The following is a 16,555-nucleotide window of genomic DNA, read 5'->3' as shown; positions in this document are numbered from 1 at the left end:
CTTCGGTCATAAGTCCATTCAGGTTTGAAACCCCTGATTCTAGTTGAATGGGGTTTTATAAATAAGTGAGATCAGTATAGTCTCTCTCGTATAACTCTCATTCTCTCTCTCACTTACATGGCTCACTGATCCCTTAACCGCCAGGGTCATCGGGGCACCACTTGTGTTTTGGGCAAGAACCCCTTAGAGGCGCCCTTCCCTCTCACGGCCGTTTTTTGGGGTAGGGATTTCCCCACATGAAACAGATTGTACTGGTTTTCATGGTTACCAGCAGCAGAAGCTTTTTGATCTAACTTAAATACAGCACCTTCTTCATCCGTTGTTATTTTTCTGTGTAAAGTGTCATCCCGCTCTCCAGGTAACAGCGTGTGACAAACATTGATAATAATTGATTGAATATTAACAATAACATTGATTGGAAACGATTCGGGATGCTTTTCAACATTTCTTTATTCCAAGCAAAATGACAATACAGTGCTTTTATTCTCATCTGCTACTGACAGGCTTGCAAAATAGTTAAGAAGAAAACAAAATAAGCTTTTAATGTTTTTTTTTTTTTTTAGTTTTGAAATATCTTATATATCGAAATAGAAACAACCAGTGCTCTATGGAAGGTGTACGTGTGTGCACACTCTCTTATAAACACACATTTCTGACACCTTTGTCATGCTTGGAGATGTCAGCATTTTGAACACCTTCTTTGCTTGTGCTGCATGGACTTCAGAAGAAGCGGTGTTGACATTCGAGAAAAAAGGCTGGTGAGATACAACCGATTGAGATGGAAGCCAGTTTGTTCCAGTTGAAAGTTATTTGGTCACTTCACACTCTACAATCGTTTTAGAAAAATAACTTGTGAGTAAGAGAATAACAACCCCCTCATAGCTAACGGACAACAGACCATCGTTTTCCGACTAAACACGTCCGAACCACAAAGTGCAGTGTGTACTGATAAAACCCAATGACCCTTTTGGTAAACTTGAACCCACATTCAAACAGATTTAAAATATATTCTTTCACAGATATAGAAAAGTAGCAGACATGCACAAAATATCTTAATGGACATTGAGGTGAAATGTATAAGAGTGTAAATGGCAACAGACACAAAATATACCACAGGTATTGGAATTAGTTTTCCCTTTTCTCTATGTTTTTCAATGTAAGCAAAACAGAAAGTAAAATAAAACAGACACTACCACTAAAATGCCAAGAAATGTATCGTAAATGACCAATATGTAACCCACAAAACCTCGTTTGGATTAAAAAAAAAAAAAGACAGAACGACACACAAGTTGATGTAAGAACAATTAGGATTGCTTCTGAAGGTCCCCAAAAAATTGAGCCTTTAAATCCTAAGAAAATGGAAATTAATTGTACACCAGTGGTCAGCAACCACCCGTTGTTTGGTACCGAGCTGCAAAGAAAGAAAAAGTTGCCTTATCTTAGTGCGTCTAATGTATTTATCCGTGTATACAGTAGACATATTTTTCATTTTTAAGCTCCACATCCCTTTTGGGTGCGCGTTACACACAGGGTTATACAATACCGCTGATCAAAATTTGCCCAGCAATGAATGCAACAGGAATTAAACCCAGATCCCAATAGTGAGAAAGATGAATCCTAACTACTAGACCAATATGGATGTAGATAATATAGGAAAATGCATTCAATTTTATCTCATCATCAAAATATTTGTACTCACGGTGCCACATTGTACAACATTGTAATGGAGCATTATGAGAAACAGTTCAGCCAAAACAACATTGTACAACATGGTGGGGTGGGTGTAGGTGTGTCCCTAACTACTAGGGTCACCATTTACGATGGTGTGTCTTGGGCAAGAACAGCCTGGTGGTGCCCATCTCTCTCCAGGCCAGTACAACATGGCGCAGCGAGTAAAAAAATGTGATTAGATAAAATACAATGCCTTTTATTATGTCATCAAAATCCCCAGTGGTCTAGTGATTTCACAGTGGATTTAGACTTATTATTGTCGTTATTTGGCCGGGCCGTGTTACAGAGAAGGTTGAGGACCACTGCTGTAGACAACAATTGTTTTATATGTTCCTGTAGATAAAAAATTTAATCAAAAAATGTTTTTGGCACATGTCAAGACCTCATCCAACAGTTCTCAAAATAAATTATGAAATGGGAATGCGCTGTCGCTAAAGTGCAACTAAATTGTGACATACGACAATCGTCTAGCTTAGAAGCAGAGGACCATTTCATATTGGACTGGATAAAACATGGCAACATCACAGTGAGTGTCACTGAGGTCAGGATGTTGAGTCCCGAAAATCTATTAAAAAAAAAAAAAAAAAAAAAAAACTATTCTTTTTTTGTGTATTAAATCCATACCCATTGTTAGTGAACCATGAGGAAAAAGAGGTTGATCCGGAATGAGCTAGAATTGTGAGTTGAAAGACGTGACAGACAAATTGGTTTGACATTCTATTGATTGATTGTGACGTCGCCTATTCAAGTCTTCCTGCTGAGTCCAACACACCTTCAAGTGTCATGTTTCATCCGTTCATCAATAGTGACGACCACTGAGACAGGAGAACAAAAAGAACATGCACTCGGCCTGCTTTTCAGACCCGACATTCCGTTTTGCATGATCTACAAAGACCACGCATTCATCTGGAGGTTAAAGACCTTTTTGAGCATGTGTAACCGTCAATCTGCAACGGAGGAGTATTAGGGACACGGCAACATGAACAATGGCCAATATTTTTTCGTATTAGGTAGTGTATTACGTTTAAGTTTTCTTTGAAAATAATCAATTCAACCAAAGAGCCAATTATGTGATGTCTTAAACATGTAAACATAATCTTAACTTGAGGAAATTATGTAAAATTACAAACGGTGAATAAAATCAATGACACTTTTAAATACAAAAAGTCTTAGATAGACAGTGTGTTTTGTGTGGCCACTAGAGACTGCTGCATTGAGTTGTAGAATCAAAAACGAGTGCTAAAAATCACAAGGAAGAATACAAATACAAAGACGCAAAGTAACCAAACTGCATCTCATTTTTTTGTCCACCCATTTTTAGATCTTTGGGTACCTGTGGCTTTAAGATGAAGACAAATTCTCAACCTATGTCTATTCATAAGAAATGTATGTTATAAGATATTCATGTTGTTTTGCTTTAAATTTTAAATTATTGTTTTCTTTTCTGGTTTTTGGGGGACATTTAGCAAGATGGCAGGCAATATTTTTAGATCCGTTAGGTGAGGCTCATATTAATTAAAATAAGTGGAAATTTCTCGACCTGTGAGTATGTGATCGTTTATGTATTTTGTATTTTGTTTTTTAATGAAATTTTTTGAACACTGGGTGACACTTAATAAAACACAGTCCCTTTAATTTTAAGTTGCTTAAAGGTGAATAACACCTTCATAGACCATTGAGGGACTGTTTTGATATTCAGCAAAATGAAAAACTAATTTAAGAGACACGTTTCCTCCACAAGACAGTGACGATATATATATATATATATATATATATATATATATATATATATACTTATTTTTTTAATTTCTAATGTTTTTACCTTTAACATGGCATATTTATATTGTGTGACTATTTTCCTTTAAGTTCTTTGGATGGCTGTACATATATTGTACTTGCACTCTTGTACATTGGAACTTTGAATTCTAAATTAGATTCTTCCTAGAGCCAGTTTTAGTGCAGTCAAAAGTTAAAGCTTTATCAGGTACAAGTCCTGTTAAAGCTTTGACAGCATCCCCTAATTTCAAAGTCATATGTCCAAAAACCAAGGTATAAGAAAAATAAATAGAAACAATTCCATTTAGCAGGAGAACAATTTTGTATAGCATTTACCTTGCTTTAGTTGATATGATTATATAAGTGATAAGTTTTTTGCTATTGGATGAGTGCAAATATTTAATGGGTTGCCAGTTACTTGTTTGAACTCACTGTTGGTCGTTGTTTTGACTATTGCATCATTGTGGTTATCAGCCAATCAAGTGGTTGTTCTTAGATTTTCCACACCCTTGAGGGCTGATCTGTTTTTGTAACCTTGAAGATTTGATAAAAAGAGGCTGCTTGGAGGAGGGCATTAGGAAGGGATAGAATATTTCTTATCTTAGAGTCCATCTCCCCGCCCTCCTTGCATGGTCAAAATCCAGTGATGTCTTCTCGCCTTATTTTGAGTGTCTACTAAACTAAAAACATGTTAATTTGCATTCATTTTTGCGGCCAAGACAGTTCTTAATGGGGCAGTGTGTACTATTTGAACACCAGATGACGCTGTATGGTTGGGTGCAACCAAAAACTCCTGCATCAAAGCACAAGGAAGAAAACAAACTAAGGAGACTCAAAGTGATCTTACTTCCATTTTTTTTTTGCCCAGCTTTTGAAGGTTTTTGGGTACTTGCAGCTATATGGCAAAGAAATCAAGTCAGGTACCTTAAGGTAAGGCTCATATTATGTAAAATAAATGCTAATATCGCAAACTACAATCATTTATATATGATAGTTTGTGTATTTTTTATTATTTGAATCATTTTTAAAAATTAATTTAGACTTTTTTTTACCACTAGTGTGCTCTAAATAATATATTCAGTCTCTTTAAAGGTGGTATCCGCAACTAAAAATTTTGCAACTCTCTTAAAGTCATGATCACGGCCTCGGTCAGCTCATTCCTCAAGTACTATACTCTTTTGGTGTCACAACAACAGACCCCATTTTGTCCACTCTATAAGTCAAAGAAAAGCAGATAGTAGTGGTGGATTTTTTTTTTTATATAAAGGCTCTTTGATCTCAGTTAGGTATTGTTAACATGTACTTAATGGAGAAAAAATTCCACTTTCAACTTTTTAGGAATACCTCAAACAATGCACCCTACCTTTAAAAAGTACTGTACGTTTGAAGAAAATTGTTCGTAAACTGAATCGTGTGTTCATATAACTGCCCATCACAGAGGTTCCACACTATTCAATATTCATGTTTCCATTTTTTGGTGTTATTCTATTTTACTTTCGTTGCGTGATTCTCGTGCATGTTTTCAGTGTTGCCGTAATACTCTTCCGCGCTAAGTGGTAACACAGAACAATAAAAGTGGAGTCGAAGTTCAGCCCAGGTTACATATCACCATGCAAAGAGTTGAGACATGCAAGAGGACAGAGGTAAGGTGAGTGAAATTATGTGTTCATAGAAACTACTGTGAGCAGGCGTTTATGAATTAAGGCAGGGTGGCAACAATACTGCACATCCCTCTCTTATCCCGCCCAACCGCCCCGTTTGAATAGAAAAAGCTGTGTGTAGTGGGGGTGGTTTGTTACTGTGTGTGTAAGGCTTCATAATACACCACTACCTCTTTTTTCATTCTTTTTTTTCAACTCCTTTGGCTCCTAGCCTGCTGCTGTGGGGTTTACCTGTAAGGCAAATGTGTGTCACATAGAAAAACATACAGTGCAGGCATCAGCATGCACACTTACATACACACACATACACACCTAAAGGGCTGAGCTTGAGAGCAGCCCTTACATGGCCATACCAAATGGTGAACAAACACATATATTTTTCCTTGTACAAAAAGGCTGGACTGTGTCTTCTCAACTTCCCTTTAAATGTATAAAACAGTGGTCGGCAACCACCGGGCATCGGACCCTACCGGGCTGTGGGTAGTTGGGTACTAGGCCACACGGAAAGAAAAGTAAGTTCATTTTTTTTGCTTATTGCTGTTAAACTGACACTTCTCTGTTTCAGACCATACTTGAAGCGGGGCTCCGAGATAGTAAGTTTGAATTCAAATCAGTGTGGCGGGCGCAGTTGGCCGTCAGGTGGTGCAACTGCCATGTTGGAAACAAGGATTTCCACACGCCAAAGATACAGTGAAGGATGAATCAAACCAAACTTTTCATCCCTTAGCTAATCAGAGAGTCGAATGATCAACCACGTCATGCCAGAACGTAAAAAATGTGTCCACATGGAAAAGCTTTTGACACCGGAGTTGCGGGATGCATGGATCTGTAAGGTTCGCCTGAACCTCAGCGCGGTTCATATATATCAAATGCTCGCCATATTGGAGATAAAAAAAACGGAGACAGCATTTTCTGTTTTAACTATTTACTGGATGCCACAAAGATTGTGGAGTCTTTTTTCTGCATGACGTGATCTTAGTCTTTCATATCTAGTCTTATACTGTTTATGGGGGCTACTCAACCTCGTTTTTGTGCAAATGTGAGACCCAATGGTTTTAACTGGTTCAAAGTGGATAATATGTGCAAGAGTGCTTTTAGATAGGAAGATGCCAAGCAAGGAAATGTCGTGGGAATCAATCGATTCAGCTTAATTCTTCAATTTCTTTGACTCCTAATTTAACAGAAGTCAAGATACAACACAGAGACCACATAACACCAACATGTTTCTTGTGGGCTTGGTTCATTGGGTTTTTTGTATTTTTAAGTACTTATTTATTTATTTTTAATATGCATGTGGATTGACATGACATTTGCATTAAATGTTACGATAGCAAAGAGTGCGTTGCTTTTAGCACGTTCGCCTCACAGTTCATAGGTCCCAAATTCAATTCCAGCTACCATCATCCTTGTGTGGAGTTTGCATGTTCTCCCCATACCCTTGGGCACTCCAGTTTCTTCACACATTTCAAAAACATGACTGGAATGAGCCTAGCACCCCTGTGACCCTCGTAAGGATAAACGGTTTGGAAAATGAAATGTGATTTTTGTGTGATGTTATGAGGACGTATAAATGTTCTACACGATTACACAGTGGATTTACTATAATAACCCTGGAGAACCTAAGAACCCTTTTCTTCTTATGAAAATTATGATCCGTGGGTTCTCCAGGGTTAATGTTATTATTTTTTTAAATGTTATAATTGTTGACATTATTATTGTTATTATCATTTTAGAAAAAGCCCTAACATGTTTAATCCTACTGTTGGGCCGGACTGTGAAAATATTGCCAGACAATGAACCGGTCCGTGGTACAGATAAGGTTGCCGACCACTGAAGTAGAAGATGTCAGAAAAGCAAAAGATGAGGATGAGGAGATTGAAGGATAGTACGTATAAAGGGGTGTTCATTAGCCAAGAAGCGCACACGGTGAGCTTGTGTGTTGTAAGAAGTGTCACCCTTGAGATGAAGATGGCCACTCGCGTAACCCATCGGACTCCTTTCTGGAATAAAAACTCTGAAGTTGAGGCTTCAGACTGAAGTTTCTGGGCCCGGCGCGAAGTAGGCGATTCCTGCCCCAGAAAGCCGGAACTTGCATGGGCTGAGGGAGCGCAAATCTGCCCTTCTTCCTTCCACCAAGTGTGCCAAAAGTTTTTGTGGAAGGGGGTCTGAGGTGCGAAAAGACAGCGTTTCCACGGCGCCGAGCTGAAGCTGGGAAGAGGTGACGCTCGCCCCTTTGTAGGAACAGCCTATGGACAGCTCGGCCACATCGTCCTGAGCCAAGTTGTCGCTGTCCTACAGAGACAAACACACATTGTGAAACAGTGCATGGCACTTAATTATTTAAGGAGAAGTCCGTAACTTGAAATTTTGCTACTCTCTGCTGCCATCTCCTGGCTTGATCGCAGCAGCAATCAGCTCATTCCTCAATCACTGATAAACTTCTTTTTTCATCTTTTTGGGTTGGCGTTTGGGCTGTATTCGAATGTGGTATTTTCTTACTTTTGCCATTTTTATGCTACACTAACAAAAAAATAAAGTAAAACGGGGAACGAGCACAAAATTATTCTCTAGCCTGCTCCCCCTTTCCAGCACCCTAATATGCGTCTAGTCCTGGAAAAGCAAGGAAGATAAAACCAAATAGGCGCGGTGGACAAAAATTATAAAGGCTCTTTGAAATCAGTTAGGGCATTGTTAACACATACTTAATGGAGAAAATATTATACTATTAACTATATAAAGACACCTCAAACAACGCCCCCCCACCTTCAATTAAACAAAAAATAAATCATACACTAGACTGAACGAGTGAGTGAAATTGCTCTTGAAATACAAAAATCTCGTTTTGATGTTAAATAAAAACAACAAAATGGAAATTAGCCACAGTACCAAAACAAATGCCATGTCTAATCTTATTAAAAACAATGTCTACGATGTTGTTATCAATGACAAAGAAGACTATTCTATCCTATTCATTTCCAATGCGGCCCCTCATTTGTTTTGTCTATATTTGTCATATTCAAACTATATTATTGATGAGCAGTAAAAAACTATAGTATTGGGCTCGGGTACATATTTACTGGAATTGGGTTAATAAAAAAAAAATAAAAAACCTACCGTTAAATGTATCAAAAACAAAGGTTATGGTATATGTGAATCAATTAAATAGAAATAAAGATAGGTAAAGTTGTACAATGTAGTATTTAAAATTTCGGGACAAAATATTTTTTCTCAGTGGTTGAAGTTTTAGGAACAGTATTGTCACACGCCACTGCCTGTCAAGATACTTTGTTTTTTCATGCAGTTTCTCTTTAGCTGATTCCGTGTGAAATCCAAATTCAATGCCAGTAATCACTGAAACATATTAATGTGCGTCAAGTAAGATTTTCTAATCAATGACCAAAATAAAGGACATTCAATCAAATAGAATAGATTACACATAATGTGGGCGAAAAAAGTAAGTTTAATGAAAATCGTATTCATCTGTTTCATGTGTGCAGAAAAACAGCCTGGAGAGGAATGAGCTCCGCCAGGCTGTATTTGCCCAAGACACACCACAGAAAGTCGCGCCCCGACGGCCCTAGCCTAAATACAGAAGTACAGTGGAACCTCGGTTTTCGAACGCCTCTCAGTTCGAACCAATCGGGGTCCGACCAAAAATTTAGAGAAATTCTTGCTTCGCTGTTCGGTCAAAAAAATTAGAGTTCGAACGCCGGGGTGGATGTTTCACATCACATTTTTTTGCTCCTTTTAATTTTCTCAGGTGGAATTGCACCTCCAATACACTGGGGGACATCAGAGATTAAACAAATGTGTAGCAAATGGAATTTGAATTTACCACACCGATGAAGCTGCAGCCACCAGAGTCATCATGACTTTAATGATACATGAACCACTTCCGAAAAGTGCTAAAAAGAAGGCAGAAGCAAGTGTCGTTGGATAGATATTTTAAGAGAAAAGAACATCCTGTAGCCAGTCATTTGTAGCAAAGAGGTTTGAACGTGTGAGCACCCCTCAGACAGAAGAGCTCCCCGAAATTTTTATGGAAGGGGACTCTCCTTCCAAACAATAATTTTCCTTCCTCCTCCATCCCTCTCACCACAACAAAGGTAATAAATCCTATTCACAAATCTTTTCTTTATCCTTTTTTATTTTTACACGTTCATGTTAGCGTAACCTTTCGTACAGAAAATTACGCTTACGCGAACGTACGATTAGCCTGGGTTACATTTATGTTATTTGTGTCTTAAAGGTAAACATTCAGGGTGTTGGAACGGATTAAAACGATTTACATTATTTGTAATGGGAAAAATGATTTGTGTGTTCGAACAAATCGCTTTTCGAACAGGGTTCTTGAACGGATTATGGTCGAGAACCGAGGTTCCACTGTACAACACTAACAACTAACAAGTGTCCTTCAAAACAGTCACTTTACACGTCAACTTATGTTTTCCTCAGTGTACAATTTTTTTTGGTCTATTATTAATTATGTACGCTGTATAACAATTATTGTACAATAAATTCTGTTTTTAAATTATATTGCTACCTTTAATAAACAACATTATATGTACTGCAAGTGGGGAAAGAACTAAGAAAAATGTTGAAATAATTGTGTAGTTTATTTGGTAAATGAAATAAAGCTGTTTGACACAAATCATCTTTGTTTTTAATTCTACACAGCCTGCCTTGCTATGAGTAAATGGGTGCGGCATTGTGTTTGTAAGGTCTATTATCACTTAATAAGTGGAATTGCCATCATTAATAAGGGGAACAACTGGCTGAGGTTGTCAGGTATGTAAGACAAAGGAGGGAAACGTGCAATTCTAGCTTTCGACACCAGGTGACGGTGTTGTTCTTTAAAAAAAAAACTCAACGGCCTGTCAGATACCGGTTTTAATTGTTGTTGGATGGTTGATTCAAAAGTATAAAAAAATTAGAGGGGACATTTAGAAACGTCATCCTTCTATAATTTGGCCTTCATTTAGTAAATATTTTCGTTATACACCCGTTTAGTTCCTGTTGTTATTCAAAAAGGCATTCTTGTTTACATTTTTCTCTCTCATATATATTTTTAATTTTTTTCCGTTAACATAGCAACAGTATAAGTGTAATTCAAAACATTATTTTTTAGTTGTAGAAGAATAATGAACCTGTCTTATAGTTAAAAGTAAACAGGAATATTTTTCAGGCTAGATTGAGATAAGGGTTTTTTTTTACTTTTCTGCATAAAATTATCAAAATGTAAAAAAATATAAGGTTTGATCTCCTTCAGTTGTGTGTCATGAATCAAAAATGTATTTGTTTTATTCTTATTTTACCATTATGTGTGTCAGTGTATTTAGCCTAGATGGTAAGGCGCCCGCTTTGAGACTGGGAGGTCGGTGGTTCGCGCCCCGGCCGAGTCATTCCTAAGACTTAAAAAGTGGTTGGCGGCGCCCTCTGTTGGCTGCGGCTGCATCGGCTCGCTACAACGGGTCAGGTGCAATCGACATTTCGTTTTGTGTACTTTGTTACACAGAATGACAATACAAGGAAATTATTATTATTATTATTATTATTTGTTGTTTTTATCTGTTGGGTGGGGAAAAAGAGGATTTTATTTCTTTATTCTATACTTAATGATTTTATACAGCACTTTGAGTCTCAATTCATTGCCGGAAAATTTTGATCCGATTTGAAAGTCTAATGTTAAAGGTGGGGGGCCTAGTTTGAGGTGTCCTTAAAAAGTTGAAAGTGAATCATTATCTTTATTTATTTAATTGTAATGCCCTGTGACTGGCTGGCAAGCAGTTAAGGGTGTCCCCTGACCACTGCCCGAAGATAGCTCCAGCCCCCCTGCGACCCTACTGAGGATGCAGATAATGGATTCATCCATCCATTATCTGCACTGCTTATCCTCAGTAGGGTGGCAGGGGGGCTGGAGCCCATCCCAGCTATCTTCGGGCAGTGGGCAGGGGACAGCCTGAACAGGTTACCAACCATTTGCAGAGACAACTCACTCGCCCATTCACACCTAGGGACAATTTGGACTGGCCAATCAACCTGACATGCATGTTTTTGGAATGTGGAAGAAAACCGGCATACCCGGAGGAAACCCATGCAAGCACAGGGAGAAGATGCAAACTCCACACAGGAAGGTTTGATCTCATGACATGCGCTAACCACTGCACTGCCGAGCTGCCTGGATGGATTCAATTGTAATAATTTAATTTGAATACTTAAAAAATGCCCAGCTGAGTTCAAAGAGCCCTTATGCTTTATTTTCCACTGCGCCTATCTGCTTTTATCTTACTTTTATTAGAGTTGTTCAGGGCAAAACACATTAGGTTCGAGGAAAGGGGGCTGGGGGGAGTGCTAAAGAGTGACGTCATGCTTACCCCTGCAGGTTTTCTTTTCTATTTTAGAAACATAAAAGTGGTGAAAGAGAAGAACTGTTTTTAGTTAAGTTTAAAAAAAAAAGATGAAAAAAAAAAAGTTTTTTCCAGCACTTTCAAGAAATGCTCGCACCTGCACGCGCATAATGAATGAATGACCCGACCGAGGTTGCGATCATGACTTTTACCCAGGGGATGACAGCAGGGAGTAACGGAGTTTCAAATTCCGTGTAGCTCCGTTAATCACTACATTACAGAAGTCTCTAATAATGATTACTAAATGATTATTTTGAGAGAAGGACCTGTATTTTAACATAATGGTATTTGGAAAACTCATTTATGAAATAAGCAGGAAAGTAAAAGGAACCTGTTGTACGCATCAGGGTTCTTAGACCTTTTTCATGGCCAAATTCAAGCACTTTTAAAGGAATTTCAAAGCCAATTTTCCAATTTCTTTTAAACCATTGAAAGATGAAATCCAATGTGAGCCAATCCATATCCCTGTTGTTTGAGGCCACTTAGTCCTGCCAAATATTAACCCGCAGATATCATTAACTAAATGGGACATAGAAAATAAAACTGAGTTTGCTGCAGTCTCTGATTGGTCTCTGTTGTATCATATTTTCTTTTTCTTACTGACAGCACAAGATGATGTCAAACTGTAGAGGAAGGAAGTTCAATTATTTCATAGTTGAACAAGTTTGTGAACCAAGGCCTGTCAGCGTCATTTTTAAGCAGACTTATATTTTTTCACTGAATGCATAATTTATCGAGTCAGATTGCCAAGAAACATGGCAACAATTTCAAGCATTTACAAGCACTTCAACCAAAATTCAAGCAAACACAACAGTAACATTCAAGCATGTTTAGCATTTCAAGCACCCGTACGACCTCTGACCCCTAGTATCTGCCATTTAAGTTAAAATACAGGGGGGCAGTGCTAAAGTGCTTCCCCCCACAAATTCTCAGCATGCATACAGAAGTTGAGGGCTTAAAAGAGTCACCTTCGCTTCTTCCTCCACCTTGGTCTCTTTGGCTCAATCAGAAACTCATTCTGCTGGATGACTGAGAAAGCATGAAGATGGTGGAGGGCTCCACGGTAAGGCACGGGCGAGGTGTGGACTGATGGGTTGTGGGTGTGCACACAGTGGTGATGGTGAAAACATGGATTGAGGAGGACAGTAATGAAATTTGTGTGGAAAAGTAAGAATGGAAAAAAAGGACAGTAGAGGGTGGAAATTTGATTATGACGGTTCGTTAAAGATGAAAGGAAAAAGCAGAGAAGGAAAAAGAATCTGTCAGTGCTTCCATTCAGTCCCTGCCTCCACTTTATGATCCGGTACGCTTCAAAGGAAAAGTCACTGAACTTGCCCTTCTCTTTTAAAGTTCAGACGAGAGAATATACAGTGGCTTGCGAAACTATTTGGCCCCCTTGAACTTTGTGACCTTTTGCCACATTTCAGACTTCAAACATCAAGATATAAAACTGTTATTTCTTGTGAAGAATCAACAATAAGTGGGACACAATCATGAAGTGGAACACACTTTATTGGATATTTTGAACTTTTTTAACAAATAAAAAATGAAAAAGTGGGTGTGCAAAATGATTCAGCCCCATTGAGTTAATAAATGTACCACCACCTTTTGCTGTGATTACAGCTGCAAGTCGCTTGGGGTGTGTCTCTGTCAGTTTTGCATATCGAGAAACTGATATTTTTGCCCATTCCTCCTTGCAAAACCGCTTGAGCTCAGTGAGGTTGGATGGACAGCAGTTTTCACTTCTTTCCACAGATTCTCATTTGGATTGAGGTCTGGACTTTGACTGGGCCATTCTAACACCTTGATATGTTTTTTGGCGGACCATTCCATTGGAGCTGTTGCTTTATATTTTGGATCATTGTCTTGTTGGAAGACAAATCTCCGTCCCAGTTTCAGCTCTTTTGCGGACTCCATCAGATTTTCTTCCAGAATGGTCCTGTATTTGGCCCCATCCATTTTCCCATGAATTTTAACCATCTTCCCTGTACCTGCTGAAGAATAGCAGACCCAAACAATGATGCTGTCACCACCATGTTTGACAGTGGGGATGGTGTGTTGAGGGCGATGAGCTGTGCTGCTTTTACGCCAAACATAACGTCTTGCATCGTTTCCAAAAAGTTCGATTTTGGTCTCATCTGACCAGAGCACCTTCTTCCACCTGTTTGGCGTGTCTCCCAGGTTGCTTGTGGCAAACTTTACACAACACCTTTTATGCATATCTTTGAGAAATGGCTTCCTTCTTGCCACTTTTCCATAAAGGCCAGATTTGTGCAGTATACGACTGATTGTTGTCCTATGGACAGATTCTCCAACCTCAGCTGTAGACCTCTGCAGTTCATCCAGAGTGATCATGGGCCTCTTGGCTGCATCTCTGATCAGTTTTCTCCTTGTATGAGCTAAATGTTTGGGGGGACGGCCCGATCTTGGTAGATATACAGTGGTCTGATACTCCTTCCATTTCAATATATTTGCTTGTACAGTGCTCCTTTAGATGTTTAAAGCTTGGGAAATCTTTTGGTATCCAAATCTACCTTTAAACTTCTCCACAACAGTATCTCGGACCTGCCTGTTGTGTTCCTCGTTCTTCATGATGCTCTCTGCGCTTTAAACAGACCTCTGAGACTATCGCAGTGCAGGTGCATTCATACAGAAACTTGATTACACACAGGTGGATTTCATTTATCATTGTTAGTCATTTAGATCAACATTGAATAATTCAGAGATCCTCACTGAACTTCTGGACAAAGTTTGCTGCACTGAAAGTAAAGGGGGTGAATAATTTTGCACACCCACTTTTTCGTTTTTTATTTGTTCAAAATATCCAATAAAGTGTGTTGCACTTAACAATTGTGTCCCACTTATTGTTGATGCTTCACAAGAAATTACAGTTTTACATCTTGATGTTTGAAGTCTGAAATGTGGCAAAAGGTCACAAAGTTCAAGGGGGTCAAATAGTTTCGCAAGCCACTGTAATTAGTACCAAGCAAAATGTCAATCTACTAATGTAGAATGTAAACAATTAAGCCAGCAGTTAAACTCATAGCCCACTAAAAAGGCATTTAAAACATCACAGAAACGTAATTTTGTTTCCAATTAAAATGTTTACAAAAGAACCTCATAGTTACAAAGCTATGCTACATGATGCTTCTTTTCAGTAACTATTATAAGCTACCTAATATAAGTTTCTGTGACAGTTCATGCGTATTTGCTTTTTAGTCAAATCAATATTATATTTCATGAATTAAGGTATTTTTTTTACCACTAGGACTTTCTAAATAATGTCTCTTTAAAAAAGAAATAAATAAAATGACATAATATAGGAGCGTTTTGTTTCCTCAGTCGAAACTATTTAAACGGAGGGAAACAGCTGGCACTATTCAGTTCCAAGATATATTTAAAAATATTTCTTAATGCACACAATAAAGGTTCATACACCTTCGTCGAGGTCAAATTCAAGCACTTTTTAAGGTCTTTCAAAGTCATTTTTCAATATCTCTAGTACCATTAAAAGAATCGTGTATTTTGCAGACCCACAGATATATCTTCCATTTACATATGTGAATTTTAAAATTGCATGTGCATTTTTTTAAGATCTTGAGTAAAACAAGAATATTTTTGTGGACATGAACAATATATGGGTAAATATTTTTGAGACATATCTCAGTTGTAGAAAGTTCTTCCCATTACAATTTACCAATAGGGAATTCGACCTTAGTTGTTTGCATGGCCTATAATACATGTCAAAAATTGATACGTTATCCTTGCACTAATACGCGTTTATACTGCTATTAACCCCAACTTCACAAGGGAAGAAATGCAATGGCAAAGCAAAGCCACCAGAGAGCAGTGTTGGTGTCATTTTTAAGCTGACTAGTTGTAAATCATAGCAATCATTTCAAGAATTCAGAAGTACTTTACCGAAAATTCAAGCACTTTACAATCCTTGAAAACACAACATTAATATTCAAACATTGTCAAAGATTTCAAGCACCTGTGCGAACCCTAACCATTAGGCCCATAAACCTTATTACATCTAGGGTTGGATTAGTGATATACTAAGAAATGTCTAGAACAGGGTAATTCATTGGAACAGGAAACCGTAACAGGATTAACATTCATTCAAAGAGAATCTCACCTGAGCACGCTCTGAAGCCGTAGGGCACATGGACCTGCACAAGACTTTCTTGATGACATCAGGAAGCAGGCTGACCGTGATAAGCAAGAGAATGCTAAGCCAGGCCGGCCCGCTGGACAGCATTTGCATGAATACGTAATACATCCTCTGATAGTTGAGGAAGGGCCTATGAAACGAGAAGAGAACAAAAAGGTCCCTTTCTCCAAAGATGCACTGATGCGTGATGTTGAAGTTATCAGCTCGATAAAAACCCTAATGGAACATTACCAAATGATGCCTCCCCAGAGAAGAGAGAATATCACGTAGAATAGTAGAGAGCCCCATATGACAAAATGATTGATCCAAGTCCAATGGCGCGTGTCCAATGCGAGCTACACATACAGAAAATAGCAATAGCTTTACCTAAACACTCATCATTTGATGGCAGTCCCTAATTCAATTTTAATAAAGAGAAAATTAACAAATGACATGATGCCAATACAAACCTTAAGCGTCACAGTGAACACCAGCACAGTGAAAACGAGAGTCCCGAAAGTCCAGTTGCCAAACATCTGCAAGGAAAGATGCATTTTAAAACTTAATACATAAATCAATCACATTAATTGATTGGTTAAGAGTTTAATTTACTATTTTGATCAGGTCTGGGTCTAGGGAAATGAATCTTTACTGTCAGGAATCATTTTCTTTACTTTTGAACCTTAAATAAATGACTTAATACTAAAACCATCACCATAAAATGAACTTTCCCATTGCCTTTTTAGTAAGTGACCACAAAAAGCAGCCTACTCATGTTAGAAAGAGTGAAAACAAAATTACATCCATTTTTTTTAAATATTGTTTTT

At 38.1% G+C, this 16,555-nt stretch overlaps 1 protein-coding gene across 2 annotated transcripts in view; it reads right to left on the bottom strand.

The window, feature by feature from the left end:
• Positions 1-432: 432 nt before the first annotated feature.
• Positions 433-16,555, bottom strand: part of LOC148352992 (phospholipid-transporting ATPase IH-like) — a 79,730-nt gene continuing 63,607 nt past the window's right edge. For both annotated transcript variants that reach the window (XM_088352188.1, XM_088352189.1), the window contains 4 exons: positions 16,199-16,264; positions 15,981-16,084; positions 15,714-15,879; positions 433-7,460 (listed from right to left, as the gene is read on the bottom strand). In XM_088352188.1, the coding sequence (XP_088208314.1) occupies positions 7,197-7,460; positions 15,714-15,879; positions 15,981-16,084; positions 16,199-16,264 (600 nt within the window). In that variant the 3' untranslated portion in view covers positions 433-7,196. The remainder of the gene's footprint in view (positions 7,461-15,713; positions 15,880-15,980; positions 16,085-16,198; positions 16,265-16,555) is intronic.

This window comes from Urocampus carinirostris, chromosome 14, assembly GCF_059441175.1.
Source record: "Urocampus carinirostris isolate Australia breed hairy pipefish chromosome 14, RoL_Ucar_1.0, whole genome shotgun sequence".
In the NCBI taxonomy this organism is placed as follows: Eukaryota; Metazoa; Chordata; class Actinopteri; order Syngnathiformes; family Syngnathidae; genus Urocampus; species Urocampus carinirostris.
The sequence above is the reverse complement of the archived record's forward strand: the minus strand, read 5'-3'. Positions and strand labels throughout refer to the sequence as shown.